The following is a 26,926-nucleotide window of genomic DNA, read 5'->3' on the forward strand; positions in this document are numbered from 1 at the left end:
TTAGATTCATTACACACACAACTGAAGTAGTTCAAGCCTTTTTATTGTTTTAATATTGAGGATTTTGGCATAAAGCTCATGAAAACCCCAAATTCCTATCTCAAAAAATTAGCATATCATGAAAAGGTTCTCTAAACAAGCTCTTAACCTAATCATCTGAATCAACTAATTAACTCTAAACACCTGCAAAAGATTCCTGAGGCTTTTAAAAACTCCCAGCCTGGTTCATTACTCCAAACCGCAATCATGGGTAAGACTGCCGACCTGGCTGCTGTCCAGAAGGCCATCATTGACACCCTCAAGCAAGAGGGTAAGACACAGAAAGAAATTTCTGAACGAATAGGCCGTTTCCAGAGTGCTGTATCAAGGGACCTCAGTGGGAAGTCTGTGGGAAGGAAAAAGTGTGGCAGAAAATGCTGCACAACGAGAAGAGGTGACCGGACCCTGAGGAAGATTGTGGAGAAGGACCGATTCCAGACCTTGGGGGACCTGCGGAAGCAGTGGACTGAGTCTGGAGTAGAAACATCCAGAGCCACCGTGTACAGGCGTGTGCAGGAAATGGGCTACAGGTGCCGCATTCACCAGGTCAAGCCACTTTTGAACCAGAAACAGCGGCAGAAGCGCCTGACCTGGGCTACAGAGAAGCAACACTGGACTGTTGCTCAGTGGTCCAAAGTACTTTTTTCGGATGAAAGCTAATTTTGCATGTCATTCGGTAATCAAGGGTAATCAAGGTGCCAGAGTCTGGAGGAAGACTGGGGAGAGGGAAATGCCAAAATGCCTGAAGTCCAGTGTCAAGTACCCACAGTCAGTGATGGTCTGGGGTGCCATGTCAGCTGCTGGTGTTGGTCCACTGTGTTTTATCAAGGGCAGGGTGAATGCAGCTAGCTATCAGGAGATTTTGGAGCACTTCATGCTTCCATCTGCTGAAAAGCTTTATGGAGATGAAGATTTCATTTTTCAGCATGACCTGGCACCTGCTCACAGTGCCAAAACCACTGGTAAATGGTTTACTGACCATGGTATTACTGTGCTCAATTGGCCTGCCAACTCTCCTGACCTGAACCCCATAGAGAATCTGTGGGATATTGGGAAACGCAAGACCCAACACTCTGGATGAGCTTAAGGCCGCTACCGAAGCATCCTGGGCCTCCATAACACCTCAGCAGTGCCACAGGCTGATTGCCTCCATGCCACACAGCTTTGAAGCAGTCATATCTGCAAAAGGATTCCCGACCAAGTATTGAGTGCATAACTGAACATAATTATTTGAAGGTTGACTTTCATTTAAATTAAAAACACTTTTCTTTTATTGGTCGGATGAAATATGCTAATTTTTTGAGATAGGAATTTGGGGTTTTCATGAGCTGTATGCCAAAATCATCAATATTAAAACAATAAAAAGGCTTGAACTACTTCAGTTGTGTGTAATGAATCTAAAATATATGAAAGTCTAATGTTTATCAGTACATTACAGAAAATAATGAACTTTATCACAATATGCTAATTTTTTGAGAACCACCTGTAGAAGGGTGAATCTCTGCAACGGGTAGACAAAAATCTGACAAGGGTTTTAATCCTCTATCATATCTCTCATATCTCAAAAAAAAAAAAAAACTTTGGGCTAGAGGTAGCAGGTGCTTCCATTTACTGTATTGTGTTTTTTTCCTTGTTTGACTTTCCATAGTGCTTTCCATACCCTGGCAGAATTTATGATTTCTTGGCCATTTTTCAGAGAATATGAATGACAAAACAAAAACATTTTACACTCATGGTTAGTGTTTGGCTGAAGCCATTTATTATCAAACTGTTTACTCTTTTTAAATCACAGTGAAAACAAAACTACCCAAATGACCACAAAAGTTCACATACCCTGGTGATTTTGCCCTAACAACATGCATACAAGTTGACACAAAGGGGTTTGAATGGCTATTAAAAAGGTAACCATCCTCATCTGTGATCTGTTTGCTTGTAATTAGTGTGTGTGTAAAAGGTTTATGATTTCTTGGCCATTATTCAGAGAATACGAATGACAAAAAAACTTTTTTCACTCAGTGCTCGTTCACACTACCGTGACTTGGGATCAGACTTGTGTCGCCCCCAAGTTGCACGACGTGAGAAATTACATGGAAGTGAATGAGAGCCGTCTTAATGCACACTATTGAAGTCGCTCCGACTTCAGAAAAGGTTCCTATACTACTTGAAGGTGACTTCTAGGCGACTTGTACCCATTGATTTGAATGGAAGTCGCCTCCAAAGTCGAATCACATCTTAACTGAAGCAACTTTACAGGAAGAGAAAATAGTTCTCAGGCAAACCCCTCCCTTCCACAGAGCCGATTGTTTGATTGGCCACTGGCAAAGTCACCTGTCCTGGAGGCGACTTGAAGTCGCGTTGTAAGTCGCTCCAAGTCGCGCTGAAGTCGCCTCGCTGGAAGTCACGTTGCCCCTGTGTGAACCGGCACTTATGGTTAGTGTTTGGCTGAAGCCATTTATTATCAATCAACTGTGTTTACTCTTTTTAAATCATAATGAAAACAAACTACCCAAATGACCCCAAAAGTTTACATACCCTGGTGATTTTGGCCTAACAACATGTATACAAGTTGACACAAAGGGGTTTGATTGGCTATTAAAAGGTAAAAATCCTCATCTGTGATCGGTTTGCTTGTAATTGGTGTGTGTGTAAAAAAGGTCAATGAGTTTCTGGACTCCTGACAGACCCTTGCATCTTTCATCCAGTGCTGCACTGACATTTCTGCATTCTGAGTCATGGGGAAAGCAAAATAATTGTTAAAGAATCTGCGGGAAAATGTAGATGAACTGTATAAAACAGGAAATGGATAAAAAAAAAAGATAGCCAAGGAATTGAGAATGCCAATCAGCAGTGTTCGAACTCTAATCAAGAAGTGGAAAATTAGGAGTTCTGTTGAAACCAAACCAAACCACAGTCCGGTAGGCCAACTAAAATTTCAGCCACAACTGACAGGAAAATTGTTTAGGATGCAAAGAAAGAAAAACTCAGACTCAAACCTTCTGGCACAAAGTCATTTGGAGTGAGGAGACCAAAATGTTGCTTTTTGGCCACAACCATAAAATGCTACATTTGGAGAGGAGTCAAGGCCTATGGTGAAAGGTACAGTCAGGTCCATAAATATTGGGACATCGACAATTATAATCTTTTTGGCTCTATACACCACCACAATGGATTCGAAATTAAACAAATACGATGTGCTTTAACTGCAGACTTTCAGCTTTAATTTGAGGGTATTTACATCCAAACCAGATGAACAGTGTATGAATTACAACAGCTTGTATATGTGCCTCCCACTTTTTAAAGGACCAAAAGTAAATGGGACAATTGGCTGCTCAGCTGTTCCATGGCCAATTGTGTGTTATTCCCTCATTATCCCATTTACAAGGAGCAGATAAAAGGTCCAGAGTTAATTTCAAGTGTGCTATTTGCATTTGGAATCTGTTGCGGTCAACTCTCAATATGAGATCCAAAGAGCGGTCACCATCAGTGAAGCTAGCCATCAGTAGGCTGAAAAAACAAAACAATCCCATCAGAGATGGCAAAAACATTAGGTGTGGCTAAATCAACTGTTTGGAACATCCTTAAAAAGGAAAGAAAGCACCGGTGAGCTCAGCAACACCAAAAGACCGGGAAGACCACGGAAAACAACTGTGGTGGATGACCGAAGAATTCTTTCCCTGGTGAAGAAAACACCCTTCACAACAGTTGGCCAGATCAAGAACACTCTCCAGGAGGAAGGTGTATGTGTGTCAAAGTCAACAATCAAGAGAAGACTTCAGCAGAGTGAATACAGATGGTTCACCACAAGATGTAAACCATTGGTGAGCCTCAAAAACAGGAAGGCCAGATTAGAGTTTGCCAAACAACATCTAAAACAGCCTTCACAGTTCTAGAACATTGTATAGACAGCCGAGACCAAGATCAACTTGTACCAGAACGATGGGAAGAGAAGAGTATGGAGAAGGAAAGGAACTGCTCATGATCCAAAGCATACCACCTCATCAGTGAAGCATGGTGAAGCATGGTGGTGGTAGTGTCATGGCATTGGCATGTATGGCTGCCAATGGAACTGGTTCTCTTGTATTTATTGATGTGACTGCTGACAAAAGCAGCAGGATGAATTTTGAAGTGTTTCGGGCAATATTATTATCTGCACATATTCAGCCAAATGCTTCAGAACTCATTGGACGGCGCTTCACAGTGCAGATGGACAATGACCCGAAGCATACTGTGAAAGCAACCAAAGAGTTTTTTAAGGGAAAAAAGTGGAATGTTATGCAATGGCCAAGTCAATTACCTGACCTAAATCCGATTGAGCATGCATTTCACATGCGGAAGACAAAACTGAAGGAAAAAAGGCCCCCAAGAACAAGCAGGAACTGAAGACAGTTGCAGTAGAGGCCTGGCAGAGCATCACCGGGGTTGAAACCCAGCGTCTGGTGATGTCAATGCCTTCCAGACTTCACTCTGTAATTGACTGTAAATGATTTGCAACCAAGTATTAAAAAGTGAAAGTTTGATTTATGATTGTTAATCTGTCCCATTACTTTTGGTCCCTTAAAAAGTGGAAGGCACATATACAAAGTGTTGTAATTCCTACACGGTTCACCTGATTTAGATGTAAATACCCTTAAATTAAAGCTGAAAGTCTGCAGTTAAAGCACATCTTGTTTGTTTCATTTCATATCCATTGTGGTGGTGTATAGAGCCAAAAAGATTAGAATTGTGTCGATGTCCCAATATTTATGGACCTGACTGTACACCATTCCTATTGTGAAACACGGAAGTGGATCGCTGATGTTTTGGGGATGTGAGAGCTACAAAATGCACATGAAATTTGGTCAAAATTTATGGCAAGATGAATGCAGTATGTCATCGAAAAATACTGGAGGAACAATTGCATTCATCAGCCAGGAAGCTGCGCATGGGACGTACTTGGACATTCCAACATGACAACGATCCAAAACACAAGGCCAAGTCAACCCGTCATTGGCTAAAGCAAAATAAAGTGAAGGTTCTGGAGTGGCCATCTCAGTCTCCTGACCGCAATATCATTGAGCCACTCTGGGGAGATCTTCAATGTGCAGTTCATGCAAGATAGCCCAAGAATTTACAGGCACTGGAGGGTTTTTGCCAAGAGGAATGGGCAGCTTTACCATCTGAGAAGATAAAGAGCCTTTAGCCACAAATACCACAAAAGACTTAAAGCTGTCATTGATGTTAAAGGGGGCAATACACGGTATTAAGAACTGGGGTATGCAAATTTTTGATCAGGGTCATTTGGCTAGTTTGTTATTATGGATTTAAAGAGTGAACACAGTTGATTAATACATGGATTCAGCCAACACTAACCATGAGTAAAATAATAATTTTTGTGTTATCATTCATATTCTCTGAAAAATGGCAAAGAAATCAATATCTGCCAGGGTATGTAAATTTATGAGAACAACTGTATGTGGTTCTGATTACTTTGTACTTCTTTGTAAAACTGTATACCCCAATGTGAGTTTATTGCACAGTTTAGGTGTACTTGCCCTGCTGAGGTGGTACTCCCTAGGAGGCAAGGGTAAGCTCTGCTCGACAGTTTTTCCTGGGCTTTTTGGGGAAGTATTGCTCTGTGCTGGGGTAAACACATAAAAAAGGATGGAACCCCTTCTCAGGTGCTGCAGTAAGAGGAAGGGTTCCAGGCCTCCCCACTTAAGGAACAGAATACTGCTAAAGAGGTTAACTACTTCCTGAACTTAACCACCCCTGTGGGAGCCCTAATGGGGTACCAAGGATGTGGACTTATTTCACTGATAAATGGATTTAGGAACTCATACCTTGTAAAATTGAAACTACCTCATGAGGTATTTAGGGGCACCAGCAGAACAGCTATGGGGCACTTAAAAAAACATGCATAGGTATGTGTATAGAAGATACCATGTACACTATGTTACTTTTGAACATCTTGAGTAAAGAATGTTCATCATTATTCAACTTGGCCTGGTTTGAGCTTTAGGGCAATCTTAAAGGGATGCAATACATGTACGACATATCACAATGAACTGGGCTTAAAAAGGGGTCATGACGAGACAGAGAAGATACAGTGCCAATGTCTAATGGGCAGTGAAGGCATTCCGAGGATGCTATATTGCCATTGCTAAGGACTACCATACCAGTGTTGACTGTATAAGCAGCCAGTCGGTTTGGAAGCAGTGACTTGGCAAAAGGTGAAGGAGACCCTGTTGGTGAAAGTGCTTTTGTGCTTGAGCTCCTTCCCTTGCGACTGGAACCCCAATACTGGGTCCACAGAAGATTAAGTGGGGCCTCAAGAGAAAAGTACAGGTTTGGTCCAGAGTACAGCTTCCTAGTATTCATGTGACACATACAAATAGTCGTCACCGAGAGTGAGGTTACTGGGCTGGTGGAGTCCGATACAGGTTCAGCAGTACTGGCACAGTTCAAAGAGAAGAGTTACACAGTGTAATGACAACGGTTATCCGTAGTGCACAGAGTATGAAGAGGAATTGACGTCCAGAGTGAACAAAGAAAAAAAGTAAAGAAGTGCCACAGATTGCAAGGAGAAGGCCACGTATTACACGGAGTTAAGTGTTCTTATGGAGAAGAATCACTTTTAAGTTGGAGTGCTGCCTTAAATATTAGCCGTGCCTTGTACTGAAGCCTCAGCCCACCTTTGGGGGCTCTAGCAAATGCTTTCCTTAGGACCCCTGCCCACAGGTACACTTTAAATTATAGAATACACAGCCCGATGGACATTGATGGTGTGGCTGGCCACCAAACCAACCAATTTGGTTGGAAACCCAGAATAGAGCGCACCGAATAGAGCGGACCCTGGCACAGTGCACCGACTAGCGCGGGCCCCCATTGCAATGCACCAAGAACAAACCGCCGAATGGTGTACAAATATAAAGATACACCATTGCAATGCACTGATGAGAACAGACCACGGTGCATTGTGTTAATGTGAATGGACACCATTGCAATTCATCAATTGAAATGGAACCCCAGCACAGTGCCGCAAAAAGAATGGACCCCAGCACAGCAAAGTGAAGTGAAGTGAACGGAGCCCAGCGCAGCAAAGTGAAGTGAAGTGAACGGAGCCCAGCGCAGCAAAGTGAAGTGAAGTGAACGGAGCCCAGCGCAGCAAAGTGAAGTGAACGGAGCCCAGCGCAGCAAAGTGAAGTGAACGGAGCCCAGCGCAGCAAAGTGAAGTGAACGGAGCCCAGCGCAGCAAAGTGAAGTGAACGGAGCCCAGCGCAGCAAAGTGAAGTGAAGTGAACAGAGCCCAGCGCAGCAAAGTGAAGTGAAGTGAACAGATACCAGCGCAGCAAAGTGAAGTGAACGGAGCCCAGCGCAACAAAGTGAAGTGAACGGAGCCCAGCGCAGTAAAGTAAAGTGAACGGAGCCCAGCGCAGTAAAGTGAACGGAGCCCAGCACAGCAAAGTGAAGTGAACAGATCCCAGCGCAGCAAAGTGAAGTGAACAGAGCCCAGCGCAGCAAAGTGAAGTGAACAGAGCCCAGCGCAGCAAAGTGAAGTGAACGGAGCCCAGCGCAGCAAAGTGAAGTGAACGGAGCCCAGCGCAGCAAAGTGAACGGAGCCCAGCGCAGCAAAGTGAAGTGAACGGAGCCCAGCGCAGCAAAGTGAACTGAACGGAGCCCAGCGCAGCAAAGTGAACTGAACGGAGCCCAGCGCAGCAAAGTGAACTGAACGGAGCCCAGCGCAGCAAAGTGAACTGAACGGAGCCCAGCGCAGCAAAGTGAAGTATACGGAGCCCAGCGCAGCAAAGTGAAGTGAACGGAGCCCAGCGCAGCAAAGTGAAGTGATCGGAGCCCAGCGCAACAAAGTGAAGTGAACGGAGCCCAGCGCAACAAAGTGAAGTGAACGGAGCCCAGCGCAACAAAGTGAAGTGAACGGAGCCCAGCGCAACAAAGTGAAGTGAACGGAGCCCAGCGCAACAAAGTGAAGTGAACGGAGCCCAGCGCAACAAAGTGAAGTGAACGGAGCCCAGCGCAACAAAGTGAAGTGAACGGAGCCCAGCGCAACAAAGTGAAGTGAACGGAGCCCAGCGCAACAAAGTGAAGTGAACGGAGCCCAGCGCAACAAAGTGAAGTGAACGGAGCCCAGCGCAACAAAGTGAAGTGAACGGAGCCCAGCGCAACAAAGTGAAGTGAACGGAGCCCAGCGCAACAAAGTGAAGTGAACGGAGCCCAGCGCAACAAAGTGAAGTGAACGGAGCCCAGCGCAACAAAGTGAAGTGAACGGAGCCCAGCGCAACAAAGTGAAGTGAACGGAGCCCAGCGCAACAAAGTGAAGTGAACGGAGCCCAGTGCAACAAAGTGAAGTGAACGGAGCCCAGCGCAGTAAAGTAAAGTGAACGGAGCCCAGCGCAGTAAAGTGAACGGAGCCCAGCGCAGTAAAGTAAAGTGAACGGAGCCCAGCAAAGTGAAGTGAACTGACCCAGTGCAGCGCAGCAAAGTGATTTGGACAGATGTCAGCACAGTGCACCAATCAGAATGTAGGAGTGGACACAGTGGACTTCTAAATGGAAAAAATCTCCTGCAGGTTTCATGTCTGGAGTAGCAAGGCCTTCTACGGCTTTCTACCTGTTAAACCTGTAACATTTGTATGTATAAAAAAGGTAGAGGCTGAATATTCCCACCCTTTTTAGCCAAATATGTATATGGGTAACAGACTGAAACAAGGCTACAGCTACCCTCCTGCTGCTTGTATGGCATGTAGTAGCTGTTCCTCTCCTCCTACACGCTGACACACAATAGACGAAAGGCCTGATGATGCGACATGCTGATAACACGATTCTTGTAACAAGATGACTCCACACAGCACAACTTTCGAGGTGCCAGTTATGTACACGACAGACATTTCAGACTCTCCCGCATGTCAATCTTTTCTTAAAGGCTGCTGCTCTCAGACAGGACACAAGATGGCGCCCACTGAGAACTGCTGGATGCTCAGAAATTGCTCACTACCCAAATGATACAGAGAAGCCAAACAGCAATTTATGATGTGCAATAAGCCACAGCAAATTACCTTCACAGTTCAAAAAGAATTACTGAGCTCCGACAAGGTCTCTATAACGTGGATTTTGAGATAATTAACGAGCGTATTAAAGTTGAAGCAATCACTTTTCGTTGTATGGGGAAGGGGAGGTGTATGGGGGTGGGGGGTTAGGTGAAGCCCATATTATCAAAATGACTGATTTTGGCCACAACTTTTATGGGTTGAGGAAGTGCAAATTATATATGTGCTCTTCTGTGACCCAAATTCAGCTGACAGCAGGCTAAAGTCCACTGTCTGCTGACACCACAGAGCTGCTTGGGGCTCTGATCCACCCTGGTCAGCAGCTGGCTCCTGCTCACTGTACAGCCCAGCATGCCAGTAAATGCTGGAGGAGCAGAGCAGAGAGCAGTGACCGTCAGTCACTGCTCTCTGCTCTGAGAAGACAGAGAACTGACAAATTAGCGGTCATGTGATCGCTTAGTTATTGGTCTTAACGCTGGCAAAGGACAGCATTACACCGATTCTGCAGCATCGAGGAGAGTATAAAGGTCCTTTTTTTTTTAGCACCCCAAACTTTTACTTTAAAGTTTACATGGCATAGATCAGTGGTTCTTAACTACCGGCCATTGCCTGCCTGTGATCTCTCTTCATCTGGGCTTCCAGCCAATTACAATCTCTTCACCTCCTGCTGTGCCTCCCAACCTCCCATAGTGGCCCACAGCCCTTTTCAGAGCCTCCAGACCTATATAGTGCTCCTAATTTCCAAACAGTGTCTACTATCTCCCACTGCACCATCCAGCCCCTACCCAAAAACCTCCAGAATCCCTTACAGGTCCACCAAGTCTTCAGAGTCCCCTAACCCACTCCACAATGCCATCTCCCCAATTGACACCCAGCCCCATCCAGAGCCAACAGTTCAATGTATGTTTTCCTTGCCATACTTTTATTGTGCTGGCATAAACCTTTACTGTTGGGGCATGGAAGGTTTTAGAAGAATTTACAAGGCCCTGGTCTCAAAAAGGCTCAGAAACACTGGCAGAGATGTCAATGCAAGTTAGTTCACCCCAAGTCATGTGGCTTACAGATTGCCATGCAGCTAGCTGCCTATAGTATATAGAGCACCCTTGTCTTGATGTGGAGAAGACGACACAGGGCCCAGTTTACTAGGAGCCCAATGTAAGCTTTGGCAATGTCCGTATTGCAGAATACTGTACACCCTCACAAAGAAAAGCGCCAGGCCTTTGTCATAGGATTTACATTGGAGAGGTCACATGCCAAAAACAGACAAGGAGTAGGTGATGTAGGATGCTTACAAGCCCTTAACACATGCTGTCCAGTGTTGCTCAGAAAGGGGTCTTTGCTTCAGGCAGCAGTTTATACCACCTCGGGTCTGAGGCTATCCCATCTCTGCTTCTCACAAGGTCATTGTCTTTCAATGGGTTTCAGGGTCCAAGCTGCACCACAAAGTTAAGATATTCTCCAAGCTTCAGAATACTCAGGGCAAGGTGGTAAAAAAACACCAATCGACAGAGCATGAGTTACAATGAACAGTGGGATGGAAAAAAAAGAGCAGTTGGGGGTTTGTGGACATAGATCAAGATTTATTATTTTGGGAATTTTCTATTAAATGTTATAACAGCCTTAGGCACAAAGCTTTGTCCAGTTTTATGAATGCCAGTCCCATTCACTTTTGAGGCAGACTACAACAGCAGAAAGCATCCCTATTACGACATATGCAAAGTAGAGCAGTATGAACTGTGCTAGATGAGTGAAGGGATAGATCTGAATGGTTGCTATGAGCAATTCAGAACAAGATTTATTCCCTCAGGTAATATACAATAAAAATAAGGCCTAGGAAGAAAGTCTTAACCTTAATTCCAGTCACATCAGCTGTGATCTCTGTTTATACTGATGCATAGAAAGAATGCAAACTCAGGCTAAATTAAGTTTAAGAGACATATTTAACTCCTAGGCTCCATGCACACTGAGCAAAATAAAAAAACGCCAAATCCCTTAGCAGCAAAAAAAAACAAAAAAAAAAAACACGTAGAGCGTTTTTTGTACAACGTTTAGATGGGTTGAGGAGAGTTTTGTGCTTTTTCCGCCAGAAAGCTCCAATAAGGAATGCAAACCAGGTGTTTTTTTTTCCTGCCTCTAAACGTTGAGCTCAAAATATGCCTGCGATTGTCCAAATGTGCATGGACACATAGGATAGCATTGCGTTGCTTCTACAGGCAGAACACAAGACTTCTGTAGAAGCAGCGATTTTTAAGCCAGTGTGCATGGAGCCTAGGAAAATGTAAACAGCAATACAACTTAAAGTAGTTGTAAAGTCGGTAATTACAATGAGTGTCAGCCCCTCTATTATAACAAGCTATGTTGCACAGTGTCTTTTTTTAATTATGCAGCCAAATACCTTATTTCACATCGCCTCTGTGTGGTCACGTGACATCCACCGCTCTCATTCCCCGATCCAAGGACTACGGCGAGAGGGGCACGAATTCCCCTCTGACGTCAGGTAGGAGGTCACGTGACGGCACAGTGGTGCTGTGAAATAAAGTACATTATTTAGCTACACAATTAAAAAAAAAACAGACACTGTGCAACAAAAGTCACAACTCTATGCTCTGATCTCTATACTAATCATATTAAAGAATCAAGGCCTTGTTTGCCAAATTCAACTTAACATCCTCTGGCTACTTTATCTGAGGATACGCCACTGCCTACACAACTATCCAATTCCTTTATATATTGAAGTAGCAACCCCCATCTATTTTTCACCAATCACACATGCCACACATGCCACTTGAGAGGTATCTCTATGTTCTACAACTTGATAAATGGAAATACTGGTGAGTTATGGGTTCTTTGTATGTCCTTTCATCATACGTTTTTATAATATAAATCCGGCCACTTACTATTTTACAATCCGCCGCCGCTCCGCATAGTTATTCAAAAAAGATCGTTTTATAAACTATGTCTACACCGTTGTCATTTTGTTTGTGGGCATTGTGAAGCCTACAAGCACTTACTTCCTGGAAGTCTTGGATGGGGAGTGATAATTAGGTAGCGCACTGCATCCTGGGAAATGATGACACACATTACCCAGGAGCATTCGAGGGAGATGTCAGAAACCTAGGTGATTCCAAAGGCAGATTTGGTGGGACCGCATAGCAACAGGCATTTCCAGATTTTTTTCCTTTTTTAGGTCTAATGAGCACAATAATGAAAAAAAAATTGGGGATGGAAGCTCCACTTTAAGCAATATTTGGACAGTTGTGTACTGCAGAAAGTTATATATTGCTCTCAAAATGGCCAGAAAAAGGCAATTAATGGAAGACAGACCATTATAACCCTTAAAAGTGTAGGTCTTGCCTACACTTGCAAAGAATGCTAATGTGTCGGTGAGTACAGTTTCCTAAACCATCGAAAGGCACTTAAAAATTGGAGGAAACCGACAGGAGGAGGTCTGTCAGACCCAAAGCCACAACAGAATCAGAAGACAAGTTTTGACAAGAGTCAACAGCTTGCATGACAGGCGGCTCATAGGACAACAGCTTCAAGCACAGCTTAACACTGATCGAAGTTAACAAGTCTCAGTTTCAACTGTCAAGAGAAGACCTGGAGCTGCAGGTTTAACAGGTCGATTGGCTGTAAGAAAGTCATTGCTAAAATGGCCAAATAAGAAAGAGGCTTGTCTGGGCCATAAAGCACTGCCAGTGAACTACTGAAGACTGGAAGGTGGTCTTATGGACAAAATGTTAAAAACTTGAGGTCTTCAGTTCATTGCACAGTTTTTTTTTTTTTACACCATTGAGTAGGTGAAAGGATGGTTCCTTGATGTGTGAAGCCAGCTGTTAAACATGGAGGCGGAAGCGTGATGTCTTGGACTCTTTTGCTGGATCCAGAGACGGTGACTTGCACAGAGGGAATGGCACCCTGAACCAGAACTACCACCTTTTTTTGCAGCACCAGGCAATGCCTTCTGGAATATGCCTAGTTGAGGCAGGGGTTATCCTACAGCAAGATAACGACCCAAAACTTACCTCCAGGCTGTGTCAGAACTATCTTAGAAGAAAAGAACAAAATAATAGGCTTCAAATCATGGAATAATTAGTTCAGTCTCTAAACTTGAACTCCATTGAGCTGGTTTGGGATATACTGGACAGGTTGCTTTGCTTTCACCCAACAAGAGCAAAACAGTTGTGGTAACTTCTACAACAGTGTTGGGAAGAACTTTCCAACAAATATTTGATTAACATTGTAGAAAAAAGTGGATACTTTAAGGAGTTAAAAATTTAGACTACATTTTGTTAAAGAAAACTATTTAATTTGTATGTCCAATTGTTTATTTGTTCTATGCTTTATTTTCAGAGCCCATCGAGACATTAAACTTCATAAATTTCAATAAAAACTGGGTAAATGGTGGTGTGCTAAAATTTTTGACCAGTAGTTTACCTTGTATTGTTCAGTTTTGTTAATAAAGAATCATTGGCTTTTGAACCATGCTTACTGACTCAGTGATGGCAGGAAAAACTGTTGCGATAGGAGTTTTCTAGGCGCATTAAAACGAAAATCTGACAGTGTATTGCCAGCTCGAGAGACAAGTTGAATGGTATGAGAGAACTTTATGTATAATGTACAACCGCAAATTACCTGAAAGGTTCCGACTCGTGTACGTCTAATGCTGCTCCCCGTATCCTCCCTTCCTTCAATGCTTGTGCGAGTGCCTTCTCATCCACCAAACCGCCTCGAGCTGTGTTTACCAGGAACGCTCCCTGTCTCATCTGGAATAGGACATTAGAGACATCAGACAAAATCCAAAACCTGCTTTAAAGTTTCAGTACTAAATTATAAGCCCTGGATTAGTGCTTAAATACTTTAAATAATATACATGGTTTACCAGAGTATCTCTCCTCTGCAGCTCTGGGCTTGCTGTTGTGTTTCGTCCCATCAGAACACTGTACAGAAAGGCAGCTGGTGGGCATACTGTAAGTCACCCTCTTGAAACTTGATCTAAACTGGTGTGGGCAAATTAATACAGAATTCAGTCAATCCAATCTAGAAGCTAGTAAGTAACTTTAAAGGAAACCTGTCATAAAAGCAATATGTAGGCTGCCATTACTGAACTCTTCTGCAAATGCCAATTGCCTGGGTATGATGCTGATGCTTTGACTGAACACTGAGTCACTGACCTAGGAACCAGTACAGGTACAAGGTGCTAAACTGGCACAGCTGTGTATGGCAACCAATCAGCTTCCATCTCCAGCTTGATCATTTAAGCTTTAAAAAAAAAAAAAAAAAAAAAACAGACGACTGTTTGCCACACACAACTGCTCCAGATTTTTTCGCTTCAGTGTTGATACATTTCCACCTGTGAATTTCATTTACAGTGCCTTGGAAAAGTATTCATACCCCTTGAAATGTTCCTTATTTTTTTATGGTACAACCAAAAACGTAAATGTATTTTAAAAGGATTTTATGTGATAGACCAAATAAATATCTGAAAAGTGCGACATGCATTTGTATTTAGTCCCTGATACCCCTAACTAAAATCTAGTTGAACCAATTGACTTCAAAAGTCACCTAATTAGTAGACCTGTGTGCAATTTAATCTCAGTACAAATACAGCTGTTCTGTGATAGAGAACGGTAGTGGACAACCAGCAACATGAAGGCCAAGGAACACACCAGACAGGTCAGGAATAAAGTGTTGGGTTATAAAAAAAAATATCCCAAGCTTTGAACATCTCACGAAGCACTGTTCAATCCATCATCTGAAAAAGGAAAGAGTATGGCACAACTACAAACCCAAGACATGGCCGTCCACCTAAACTGACAGGCCGGGCAAGGAGAGCATTAATCAGAGAAGCAGCCAAGAGGCCCATGGTAGCTCTGGAGGAGCTGCAGAGATCCACAGCTCAGGTGGGAGAATCTGTCCACAGGACAACTATTAGTGGTGCACTCCACAAATCTGGGCTTTATGGAAGAGTGGCAAGAAGAAAGCCATTGTTGAAAAAGCCATAAAAAGTCACGTTTGCGAGAAGCCATGTGGGGGACACACATGTGGAAGAAATTGCTCTGGTCAGATGAGACCAAAATTTTACTTTTTTGCCTAAAAGCAAAATGCTATGTGTGGTGGAAAACCCACTGCATATAACCCCGAACACACCACCCCCACTGTGAAACATGATGATGGAAGCATCATGTAGTGGGAATGATTTTCTTCAGTAGGGACAGGGAAGCTGGTTAGAGTTGATGGGAAAATGGATGGAGCCAAATACAGGGCAATATTTGAAGAAAACTAGTTCGAGTCTGCAAAAGACTTGAGACTGGGGCGGAGGTTCACCTTCCAGGAGGACAACAACCATAAACATATAGCCAGAGGTACAATGGAATGAGTTCGATCAAAGCATATTCCTGTGTTAGTCAAAGTCCAGACCTAAATCGAATTGAGAATCTGTGGCAAGACTTGTGAAAATTGCTGTTCACAGATGCTCTCCATCCAATCTGACAGAGCTTGAACTATTTTTCATAGAAGAATGGGCAAAAATGTAATTTTTTAGATGGGCAAAGCTGGAAGAGACATCCCCAAAGAGACTTTCAGTTTTAATTGCATGCGAAAGGTTCTTCTACAAAGCATGAATTTAGGGAGGGTTGAATACAGATGCACGCCACACGTTTCAGATTTGGGGGGAAAAAAAACACACACATTTATAATTTTCCTTCCACTTCACCATTATGTGTCACTTTGTATTGGTCCATCACGTAAAATCCCAATAAATTTACTTTTTGTGGTTGTAACATGACAAAATTTCAAGGGGTATGAATATGTTTTCAAGGCACTGTATTGCATATTTGTTCTGGGTCAGTGACTCAAATCTACTGCAGCCAGATTCAGCCAGGCAACTAGCTTTTTTAAAAAAGACAGCCAGCATTGACCCCCCTCCATATATCTGCCATGACAGGTGAACTTTAAGATGCAAAGGGAAAGTCCTTCCACTGCAAATGAAAGGATATGCAAATAGGTGCATCAAATCCCTGCATGAATTCAAAAATTTAAAGGGGAAAAAAGTTCTTTCCACACAGGCTTTCCGCCCGGCGGACTCAGTTTTGCTGAGCAGGTGATCAACCCCCGCTGAGCAGGCGGATGACAGGTCCATCTCTACTCACTGTGCTGAGAGGGAGCTTTCAGAGCCCCGCTCTCCTCTATAGGGAGATCGGATGAAAACGGTCCACCAGTCTGTTTTTCATCCGATCAGCCAGACGGATTCATTCTATGCATTAAGATAAAAAAAAACTGGTGTGCAGCAGCCCCCCTCAATACTTACCTGAGCCCCATCTCTCTCCAGCAATGTCTACGAGTGTCTCAACCTTCAGGGACTCTCCCTCCTGATTGGCCAACTGAGTCTGACAGTAGTGGGAGCCAATCAGAAAAGAGGGAGGGGGCGGGACCACAGCTCTGTGTCTGAATGGACACACGGAGCTGCAGCTCGGCTCAGGTGCCTCCAAAGCAAGTGGCTTGCTGTGGGGGCACTCAACAGGAGGGAGGGGCCAGGGCCCCGAGAAGAGGAGGATCTGGGCTGCCCAGTTCAAAACCACTTAACAGAGCAGGTATAATGTGTTTAAGAGGAAAAAAAAAAACACAGACTTTACAATCAATTTAAAGGCCAGTTTACCTTTATCACAAAACTGCCTATGCAGATAAAGTGCATCTGTAGCTAAAAACGAAACTGTGCCGCTCTGACTAAAGTTGAATAAAGTCCTTGCTATAGGTGTAGGCCATTTACACCAGGGCTTGACAATTTTTTTTGAATCTAGGAGCCAGCTAAATAAGCCAGTTTGTGCGAGGCGATATGTAACGTGTATTGCAATTGATGTTTTAATACGTTTTTTTTTTAATGACTTTAGGCCCCTTTCACACGGGCACATCCGCCAAGCGGAATCAGCATGTTCAGAGGGGATCTCTCCGCTGAGCAGGCGGATGACAGGTCTGTGTCCTCTCCACTATGCAGAGTGAACTCGGACACAATTATGCTCTCCTGTATGGGGCAATTGGATGGAAACGGATTGCCTGTCCATTTTCATCTGATCCAGAAAATAGGACCACCATCCACCTATTTATGGTGGACAGAATCATCCTCAGCTACTTCCACTCCTCGTTGCACACTGTATGCAGACACATCCTGGTTGTGACATGCTTCTGGTCATATGGACATGCAATGCTTCAATCAGTACTGCTCTGTGAGATCTGGCCACCAGAAGAGGGCGCAACATCCCCTGCCAGTGTAAGCAATGTAAGAGCATGCCCTCAGTTAACAGAGCGAGTGATGAATCTCGCTCCAGCAGGCCGCAAAGCTGCGGCCTCAATTACCGGCCGGCGCAACATCTTAGTTCGTAGAGCTGCATGGGGACAAGATATCTGCCGCAGTCTAGCCCAGGAGCCAGGCCGCCAATTCTAGGCGCCAATGCGACCTTAGGTTTGTCGAAGCCTGATTTACACCACTTCTAAGAACCTGACTGAAATACTCCCAGGATGTTGCCCAGTCATCCTCCACCATCACATGAGTAAGCTCTCAAATGCTGATCTCAGAGCTACTGCATTAGGGGAGGGAAAGAGTATTTGAGGGGGATCAACTCAGAAAAAGCTCACTCCTGTGATGGTGGAGGTGAGTAGAGATGACTAGGCCTCACTTGGCAATGTCATGTGAGTATTCTATTCAGGACTCATAAGGTATGTAAATGGCCCACACCTATAGCAAGGGCATTATTCAGTTTTTTTGCAAATAACAATTTTTGCAAAATCTTAGTGTGTTTACTTTCATGAGCAAAAATGTATACAGAGGGATCACAGTTTGTTTTAATCTACAAATATCCCTTACCTGCATAGGCAGGTTTTTTGTAAAGGGGATTTATCCTGTTAAGTAGAACGAACTGAATGTATACACTGCAGAAATTAAGCAAAAGATTCCAGCCCTGCTTGCCAAAGCAGAGGTTTGCAAACAAGTAAGGTGTACAGTAGGTTGGCTCACACCGAGGGTCAGTGCTACCAGGGGATACACCGAGAGGATTCAGAGGGCTAGTGCTACGAGGCATACACAGAGGGCTAGTGCTACGAGGCATACACAGAGGGCTAGTGCTACGAGGCATACACAGAGGGCTAGTGCTACGAGGCATACACAGAGGGGGCTAGTGCTACGAGGCATACACAGAGGGCTAGTGCTACGAGGCATACACAGAGGGCTAGTGCTACGAGGCATACACAGAGGGCTAGTGCTACGAGGCATACACAGAGGGCTAGTGCTACGAGGCATACACAGAGGGCTAGTGCTACGAGGCATACACAGAGGGCTAGTGCTACGAGGCATACACAGAGGGCTAGTGCTACGAGGCATACACAGAGGGCTAGTGCTACGAGGCATACACAGAGGGCTAGTGCTACGAGGCATACACAGAGTGCTAGTGCTACAGGGATACACCTGGGCTAGTACTACGAGGGAAACATAAAAAGGGTTAGTCTAAAATATAAAGGGTAAATCTTCAGGTTAGTATAAGAGATATAGGAAAGTTTTGTTTTAAGGTAACAGAGCTGGAATCAGGGTAAGTGTTAGAAGAAAGAGAACAATTAGGGTTAATGTTACAATGAAGGTTGGTGTTAGTGGTAGGGTTTCAGGAATGGTTAGTTTAGGTGCTACAGGAAGGGTTAGACGTTGGGGTCCATTTATAAAGCAGACAATGTGACTTTAAAAAAACATTCTCCTGTGGAGAATTAATTTTCCATCAATCACTCCCACTGAATGTCACATTCTATGCCTTATAAATGGACCCCTTAGTATTAGGTCAACACAGAGGGCTAGTGTTTGGGCGAGGCATTCTCTTAGCCGAGTGCTCCAGCGCTGTATAAATGGATACAGTTGTTCGATAACATTGCTTGCAAACTTGCATAACCAGTTATATCCGTTTAAAATAAAATAAAAATACTTGCAGGGAAAAAAAAAAACTACAAGATTCTGTCAAGATGATACAGGGACCCCTCCACATTACACAACATTTTCCCATTCACCTCAGCATCCTGTTGGCAATGTTCCACCTCTACAGGGACCTACCTACATGTCTGGTGGGAATGCGAGCGGATCCGCCCTTTCTGGACTCAGGTATTTGAATGCTATAATAAAATTTACGATGAATCGTTGACTCCCTCGCCTAAGATTGCCCTTCTCTCTATACTCCTAGGATCGATAACCTCACAGAAGCGGAACCTCCTCCGTTTCTTTATGTCTTCAGCCAGACAGCTCATCCCATCCTATTGGAAGTCAACCACCACTCCTCCCTTGTCACAATGGGTCTCGATTATGAGGGACACTATGAGAATGGAGGAGATGCTTGTAGGCAGCTGCTAATGATAGGGCAGCCTGGTTGGTGGCAAGCGCAAGTGGTTGAGTAATCATATATGTTCATACTGCAGTTGAATTGTTATGTTTTTGTATGTATTTATGTTTAACACTACACCTCTAGAGTGTCTCCAACACCATTTTGGAGAAGCCTGGTGTCCTGATAAGACATACGAGATCTCGGCGGCCATTTTGGAGGTGGTTTTCCTTCTAAAGGAAAGCCCTGGCACGTGGGAGGGAGTTCCCGGGTGTTAGAGTGAGACAGAGACCCTGCTTTGAGTGATAGTTCAGGGGTCCTATGGAGTCCTGTAGTGTTAACCCTGTTCGCCTGAAAGACGCTCCACTTCGACCGGACAATCCGGTGTCCCGATGCGGTTGCGGGAATTGCGCAACAGTATCTGTACTGCATGTTTGTGTTTCCAGGCCTGAAGAGGAACCATCCACTGTAGGATTGTATTGACTGTTACTACTACCGCCCACGGTAATAAACGTTGCTTTGTTCAGAGAACTTTACGTGTGTCTCCCCCTGTAAATCGCCACACCCGGACCCCGCTTACATGCTGGCCCTTGACAACGATACCTTTGATAAATATAAATTACTATGGCTCATCTGGCTTCACTTCTCCTCCTCCGATGCTCTCGCAAATATGTTGTCAACTGCGACATGATCATCCTTGCACGCAACATGACATTGGAATGGGCTGGGGATGTACTTTAGGGTCTCCCTCCCCCCACAGTCCCTTAATTACCCTCCTCTGAATATCTCCTCAGCAGCTCTCACACTTTTCCTCAATCTATTCTTACTTACTTTCCCTTTTGTCTTTTTTTTTCTTTTTTCCCCTCTTTTCCTCCCCTTTCTGTCCTTTTGTACCCTACCCCATTTCCGAGCCCCCACTTGTCATTTTTTCCTTGTTCTTTCTCTTTGTTTTACCATTTAATGCCTAAAATTTTCGGTTACAATCTTGCCATGACTGACAAGGCTCTTCTCGCCAAATCCACTTCTTATATCAATTATCGGTCATTGATGTCAATATTGTTCTACATGGTACTAAAAGTTAAGCTGTGGGCGATAGCCATTTGGCCGACTCTTCACACAAGCTTACCCGTGACTGTTTACAGATTGTAACTCAATATATTGTTCCATGTATTCTCTGTTAATATACCAATAAATATAAAAAAAAATAGGAAAGAAAAAAACTCAGCTCCCAGTACAGACACCTATTTGTACATTCTCAGGATGCACCCACCATTCATATATTGCACATAGAGTGACCTTTCCTACAAGACATTGCAATAGAATAGTCTTCGGTTAAGTTTAGGCTTGTGACCAAACCGCTGCATTTCTAAAAAGCAATCCGCGATGTGACACCACCTCACCACCTGTTTAAACCTAGTAATTGCTGTGTTTTTTTTTGTTTGGTCTTCAATAAATGGAACCCCAAATGCGCTAAACAAGAAGTACGCAGAGCTTGGGAAGCGCAAAAAGGTGCACAAGCCCTTGTGGCGTTACTTTGTTGCGTGTAGGGCAGCCCATTTAAATAAATGGTCTGCCCTGTGTGCGAAGCAAGACAATGCATTAAAAATAAACAAATGTGTGGGTGAATGGGGGGTTCAGAGACTCATAACTTGTCTCACTTTAAATTTAAAAAAAAATTCTTTGCTCGAAGAACTAAACACTCCTGCCTTTACAGCCAAGGAGGCTGCCATCTTGGCCTCCGTTAGATCTGCAGTTGCCATGGTGCTGCACATGCAGTTATGACACCAGTCGTTTGATGGCTTGACAGTTTGGTTGAGATTACAAGCAACTGTGACTGTAATTAACGGCATGCCGTGAATGAGAACGGTTCTGGGATACCGGGAGGGTTTGGTTCCACTTTAACATTGTTGGTAGGGGCCTGAAATGACTGGTACTGTAAGGAAATTGTATTTTAAACTTGAAAAATTGTGCTTCTATTGAGGTGGTGTGACACGACGGCAATTTAAATTGTCATGTAATGTCATTTATTCAGGGTGTTGATAATGGCTTGCTTCCACTGAGCTGTACAGATAACCGCAAATACCGCAGTGAATAGAGAAGCGGAGTGTGGATTCGGAATGGCACCAATCACAGATATTAATACACACACATGCAGTGAGCCCTAAATAGCAGGATATATGAAAGCTGTCATCGCAGATCGCCATGCCAGCCCCAGTTGTCGTGGTAACTGAGAGCTCCTTGACAATGACAGAACAGAGGTGACTGCTTATATTACACCTTGCAGTCTTCACAGTCCAAATCCAGAGTTATGTGCATGCCAGCAGTATCACACAGATATTCACACATTATTTACTTAGAAGGCTAAGCGTATAAATCTTTTTATGCCATAGACCGGCAGATCCTTCACCAGCAGCATTAAACTCGCCTGGCGTAATCATCACTGCGGTGCTGCATACTCTTTATGACTTGGGCAATGCCAGCTCTACAAATGGAGGCATATACACTCACAGGCCACTTTATTAGGTACACGTGTTCAACTACCCGGTAACACAAATTGCTAATCAGCGAATCACATGGCTGCAACTTGATGCATTTAGGTATATAGACGTGGTTAAGAAGATTTGCTGAAGTTCAAACTGAGCCTCAGAATGAAGAAAGGGGATTTAAATGACTGAGCGTGGCATGATTGTTTGTGCCAGACGGGCTGGTCTGAGTATTCCAAAAACTATGGATCTACTGGGATTTTCACGCACAACCATCTCTAGGGTTTACAGAGAATGATCAGAAAAAATATCCAGTGAGCGGCAGTTGTGGGAAGGAAAATGCCTGGTTGATATCAGAAGAGAATGGGCAGACTGGTTCAAGATGATAGAAAGGCAAAAGTAACTCAAATAACGACTCGTTACATCCAAGGTTTGCAGAATATCATCTCTGAACGCACAAAACATTGAACCTTGAAGCAGATGGGCTACAGAAGCAAAAAGACCACACTGGGTACCACTCCTGTCAGCTAACAGGAAACTGAGGCTACAATTCACACAGGCTCACCAGAATTGGACAACAGAAGATTGGAAAAACTTTGCTGGTCTGAGGAGTCTCAATTTCAGCCATGACAGATGGTAGGGTTAGAATTTGGTGTAGACCCGTTATGACACGCCGCTAAAATACAACCGTGGCAGTTGTTATAAACTACTATATTTCTGTGCAGCAATCGACAGTCAGGGTACTTATGGCCATACATAGCTTCTACCCAAAAGTCACAACTATCATCAGCACTGTTCCCACTCAGCTGGGTACCCTATTGCCAGAATAACTAGCCGATGATTGGTTGCTAGGTTTCAGGGTGGTCCTAGCAACCAATCATCCGCTTGTTGCAACCAATCACAAGCTTGTTAATATGAAAAGTTCACTTTTGGAACACATTACATGTCCCACCTGTTTTTGGGATTGAACATGTAACATGTTCCCAATCAGGGCAGCCATCACAAATTTTGGGGCCCCTTACACAGCTTTAGGCAGGGCCCCCCTGTAGCAGAGAACCGGGGGGGGGGGTCCTGACACGAGATAATAAGCGGGGGGTTGGGCGGGGGCCTGGGAACAAAAAAAGAATTTAAAACATTTTTAAAAAAAGATTAAATTAAAAAAATTAAAAAAAATATTAAAAATAGAAAAAATGGGAGGGGGGCCGGCTGGGCACCCTGGGGACCATTGGGCCACTTATAGGTGTAATGCAAAAAATAAAACAAAAACGGGAGGGGGGCCGTCCGGGCCTGTAAGGCGGGGCCCTGGGGACCATTGGGCCCCTTACAGGTATATGAAAACAAAAAAAAAAACAACAGGAAAGGGGCCAGCTGGGCCCCTGGGGGATCATCGGGCCCCTTACAGGTATAATGCCTGTACCCCCCTGATGGCGGCCCTGTTCCCAATACGGTGGTCGCTGCCCAATCCCCACCCTTCCTCCCTGTGACAGCGGTGCAGGGAAAAGTTCCCTGTATAAGCTGTGAGTTTTTAAAATCAGCGCAGCCGTGCAAGGCTCCGCTCACATGGCTTTGTCATTCATACACAGAGCTCTCCCTTTGCAGATGTCGGCTTGTAGTTCTCAATTAAATATCAGTGCTGTGGGAGGGGTTGATCTGAAGGGGGCAAAAGACACTAATGTGAAGGTGAAACTTATGTCAAGTGGGGGACTGTGATGTGCAGGGGACGGAGGACACCGATGTATGAAACTAGGTCGTTGCACCCTCGTTTATGTTTTTTTCCATTTTGTAGTTTGTGCAAGGATGCCGACAGTCCAAAGAGGGCAGCATGATGTGTGTGTTCTGTACTTGCAAGATCAAGCGGAGAGGAGAGTCCATTTTACCCCCAAGCGCATCTCCTTGGCGCAGGAGGTTTTGTTTCAAGTGACACTAATGTCTGAACAGGATTGTGATTTAAGGGGGGAGAGGCTGTGATGGAAAGGATCCGAGTCATCATAAAAGCATGCAATTTAGACCTCTGCTAGAAGAAAATTTTACTGATTGGACCTTTATGAATTTTAAGTTAATACCCCTGTTTATAGACCTTAAAGCCAAGACTACAAGGTGTAATAATGCAGATAACCATTTTGACCACAAGAGGGAGTCCATAAGCCATCAAGGAAGGCAAGCTGAGCTAGGTTGTACAGTCACTCCATGAGGTCATTCATGGGTCTGAATAGACATGATAGGTGTCAGTCACTATGAGGTCATGGATCTTAATAGACACAGTACGTGTCACAAAACGTTGAAAAGATATGTACCATTTATTACCTTTCACACAGCAGGGAAATCAATGCAAAATATTTAACAAGCACTTCATATAGATCATATATTACGGAAATAAGGGTATTTTCAAAGGCCTTTGCTTATAAAGACTTACCAGTCTAAAGACAAAAGGTCAGTTTAACGGTCTTATGCCGCGTACACACGACCGTTTTTCGGGTTGTAAAACATTTCTTTTTTTTAATGTCATTAAAAACGACCGTGTGTGGGCTCCAGAGCATTTTTCACGATGTAAAAAATGGGCATTAAAAATTTCGAACATGCTCTAATTTTTCACAGCGTTTTTAACGTTGTAAAAAATGTGTGGGCTTTAACAAAGTGAAAAGAACCGCGCATGCTCAGAAGCAAGTTATGAGACGGGAGCGCTCGTTCTGGTAAAACTAGCGTTCGTAATGGAGTAAGCACATTCATCACGCTATAACAGACAGAAAAGCGCAAATTGTCTTTTACTAACACTAAATCAGCTAAAGCAGCCCAAAGGGTGGCGTCATCCGCATGGAACTTCCCCTTTATAGTGCCGTCGTACGTGTTGTACGTCACCGCGCTTTGCTAGAGCATTTTTTTTTTCACGATCATGTGTAGGCAAGGCCGGTTTAATGATCGGGTTGAAAAAAAAATTGTTTTTTCTAGACCATTAAAGGGGTGGTTCACCCTAAAAACGACTTTTTTTTATTACACTGGCCCCCCACATTACAATACGATTAAGGCTATTTTTTTTTGATGCTGTACATACCTTTGTACAGCATATTCACCCGTGGCTTCGGGGTTGCGAGTCCCGCGGGAGTGGGCGTTCCTAACATGTCTGTGATTGACGTTTTGACCAAAAACGAGCCCCCCCCCCCCCGTCGGGTAAGCCGCATCACGGTTGGCGAAAGGAGCCAAACGGCGAGTCGGCGCTAAACTGCGCATGCGCATCGCCGTTCGGCTCCTTTCGCCAATCGTGACGCGGCTTACGCAACGGGGGGAGCTCGTTTTTGGTCAAAACGTCAATCACAGACATGTTAGGAAGGCCCACTCCCGCAGGACTCGCAAGCCGGAAGCCACGGGTGAATATGCTGTACAAAGGTATGTACAGCATCAAAAAAATAATAATAGCCTTAATCGTATTGTAATGTGGGGGGCCAGTGTAATAAAAAAAACGTAGTTTTTAGGGTGAACCACCCCTTTAAAAACATTTTTTACAACCCGAACAAGTCGTTTGTACGCGGCATTATTCATAAAAGTTTCTTGTTCTTACAATTAACTTCTCCGTTCCCAATATATGGATACTGTTATAATAAACTCCTCTCCACATATCTCCTTGTGGTTGGCTTATGTTGACAGCGGTGACAACTGTCATAAGATGCACAGAGGTGTCTGTTGTGAAGACTTGTGATGGACAGCCTGGCTTCACCTGTCAAGGGCAAGATGGTGGCACCCACCCAGACTCTGCCATGAAGGTTTGAGCAGTGGGTGGTGCTCCCTGCAGAGGAGTTCTTGTATGGTTCAAGTTATTACTACTCCTCAGTTAGACTTTTGTGTAGTGAGGGTTTAGTGACTTAACATATGTAAATTAATTTGTTTTTTGAGCTACTTAAGCACTTTCTTTCTTCTCTTTCAGACAGAAGTGAGGATTTGAGAAGTTTTGCTTTTTATGATCTTTTGTAACCAAGCAAGCCAGGTTATGCCCAATTGGCCCGGTTTTGTATTTTTCTGCATTAGGAATATCAATAATAAAATAAATGTAATTTCTTTTTTTTAAAAGATGGTGGCACCCAAAAGGTGGAACAATTGGGTCTCTGGGACTGATCGGAACAGAGTTTTTGTTAATAGAGGAACAAGTTGATAGACCCAACAGTAGAGGTTTGTCAGAGGTTTCAATAAAATTTGGGCGAGGGAAAGAGTTGCCATAGTGCCAATTCTGGAACAGCACACAACTAAGGGTCCATTTTGATTGGGTTGCCTTAAAAAAAAGTGTATGTAAACCCATATTTTTACGGTTTAGATGGTGGGAAGTCATGAAGTTGTTTCAATTATAACTAGAGGAAAAACTTTGAAGTAGGGAATGGTTGGGACCCTCAATATCCCCAGCGAGAACACGGAAAGCCAACACTTTATTTGGCATGGTGACCTTTGTCACCGGGACAAGAAAAAAAAATGGACAATCACACATTTTTGAACAAAAAGTGAGGGTAAACTTAAATGACATCTAATGACAACCATCTAAGAGGGGAATTCCCACTTTGTAGAGACTTCAAGCTTTTATTGCGTCTCCAGGACAGGAAGAAGGGAAATGCCCCCAGGAGACACCAAAAGTGAACTGAGGGGAGCTTTAACCTTTCCTTACTCTATCCAAAACTGAAGAAAAAGTTCTGACTACGCATGCACTTTAAAATGACCACACTTAACACCCAAAAACTCTTTACCAATACAGCAATACCATAGGTATACTAAAACATACCTCCCAAACCTCTACTTTCCCCTTATCCAGTCATTAAAAATTGGCAGCAAAAATATACTAGACAGATTTGCCATAAAAATTTGTAGAAAATAAATATTTTTGCAGAGGCAAGAGAGACACAGGGATTTGGGTCCAAGAGTCAAGACCTTATAGAAGCAGATAGGCCACAGCAAAAACACTGACCATTTTCAGGAAAAGCGTGGATGAGAAGGGTGAAGGTCCATTACCTACCTAAACTTCTCAAGTCAACCCTCCTCCAAAT

General features: G+C 43.9%; 1 protein-coding gene across 8 annotated transcripts in view; it reads right to left on the reverse strand.

The window, feature by feature from the left end:
• Window positions 1-26,926, reverse strand: part of CTBP1 (C-terminal binding protein 1) — a 556,415-nt gene that overhangs the window by 43,239 nt on the left and 486,250 nt on the right. For all 8 annotated transcript variants that reach the window (XM_040335258.1, XM_040335253.1, XM_040335255.1 and 5 more), the window contains one exon: window positions 13,715-13,845. In XM_040335258.1, coding sequence (XP_040191192.1) covers window positions 13,715-13,845 — 131 coding nt within the window. The remainder of the gene's footprint in view (window positions 1-13,714; window positions 13,846-26,926) is intronic.

The sequence above is a fragment of the Rana temporaria genome, chromosome 1, assembly GCF_905171775.1.
Source record: "Rana temporaria chromosome 1, aRanTem1.1, whole genome shotgun sequence".
In the NCBI taxonomy this organism is placed as follows: domain Eukaryota; kingdom Metazoa; phylum Chordata; class Amphibia; order Anura; family Ranidae; genus Rana; species Rana temporaria.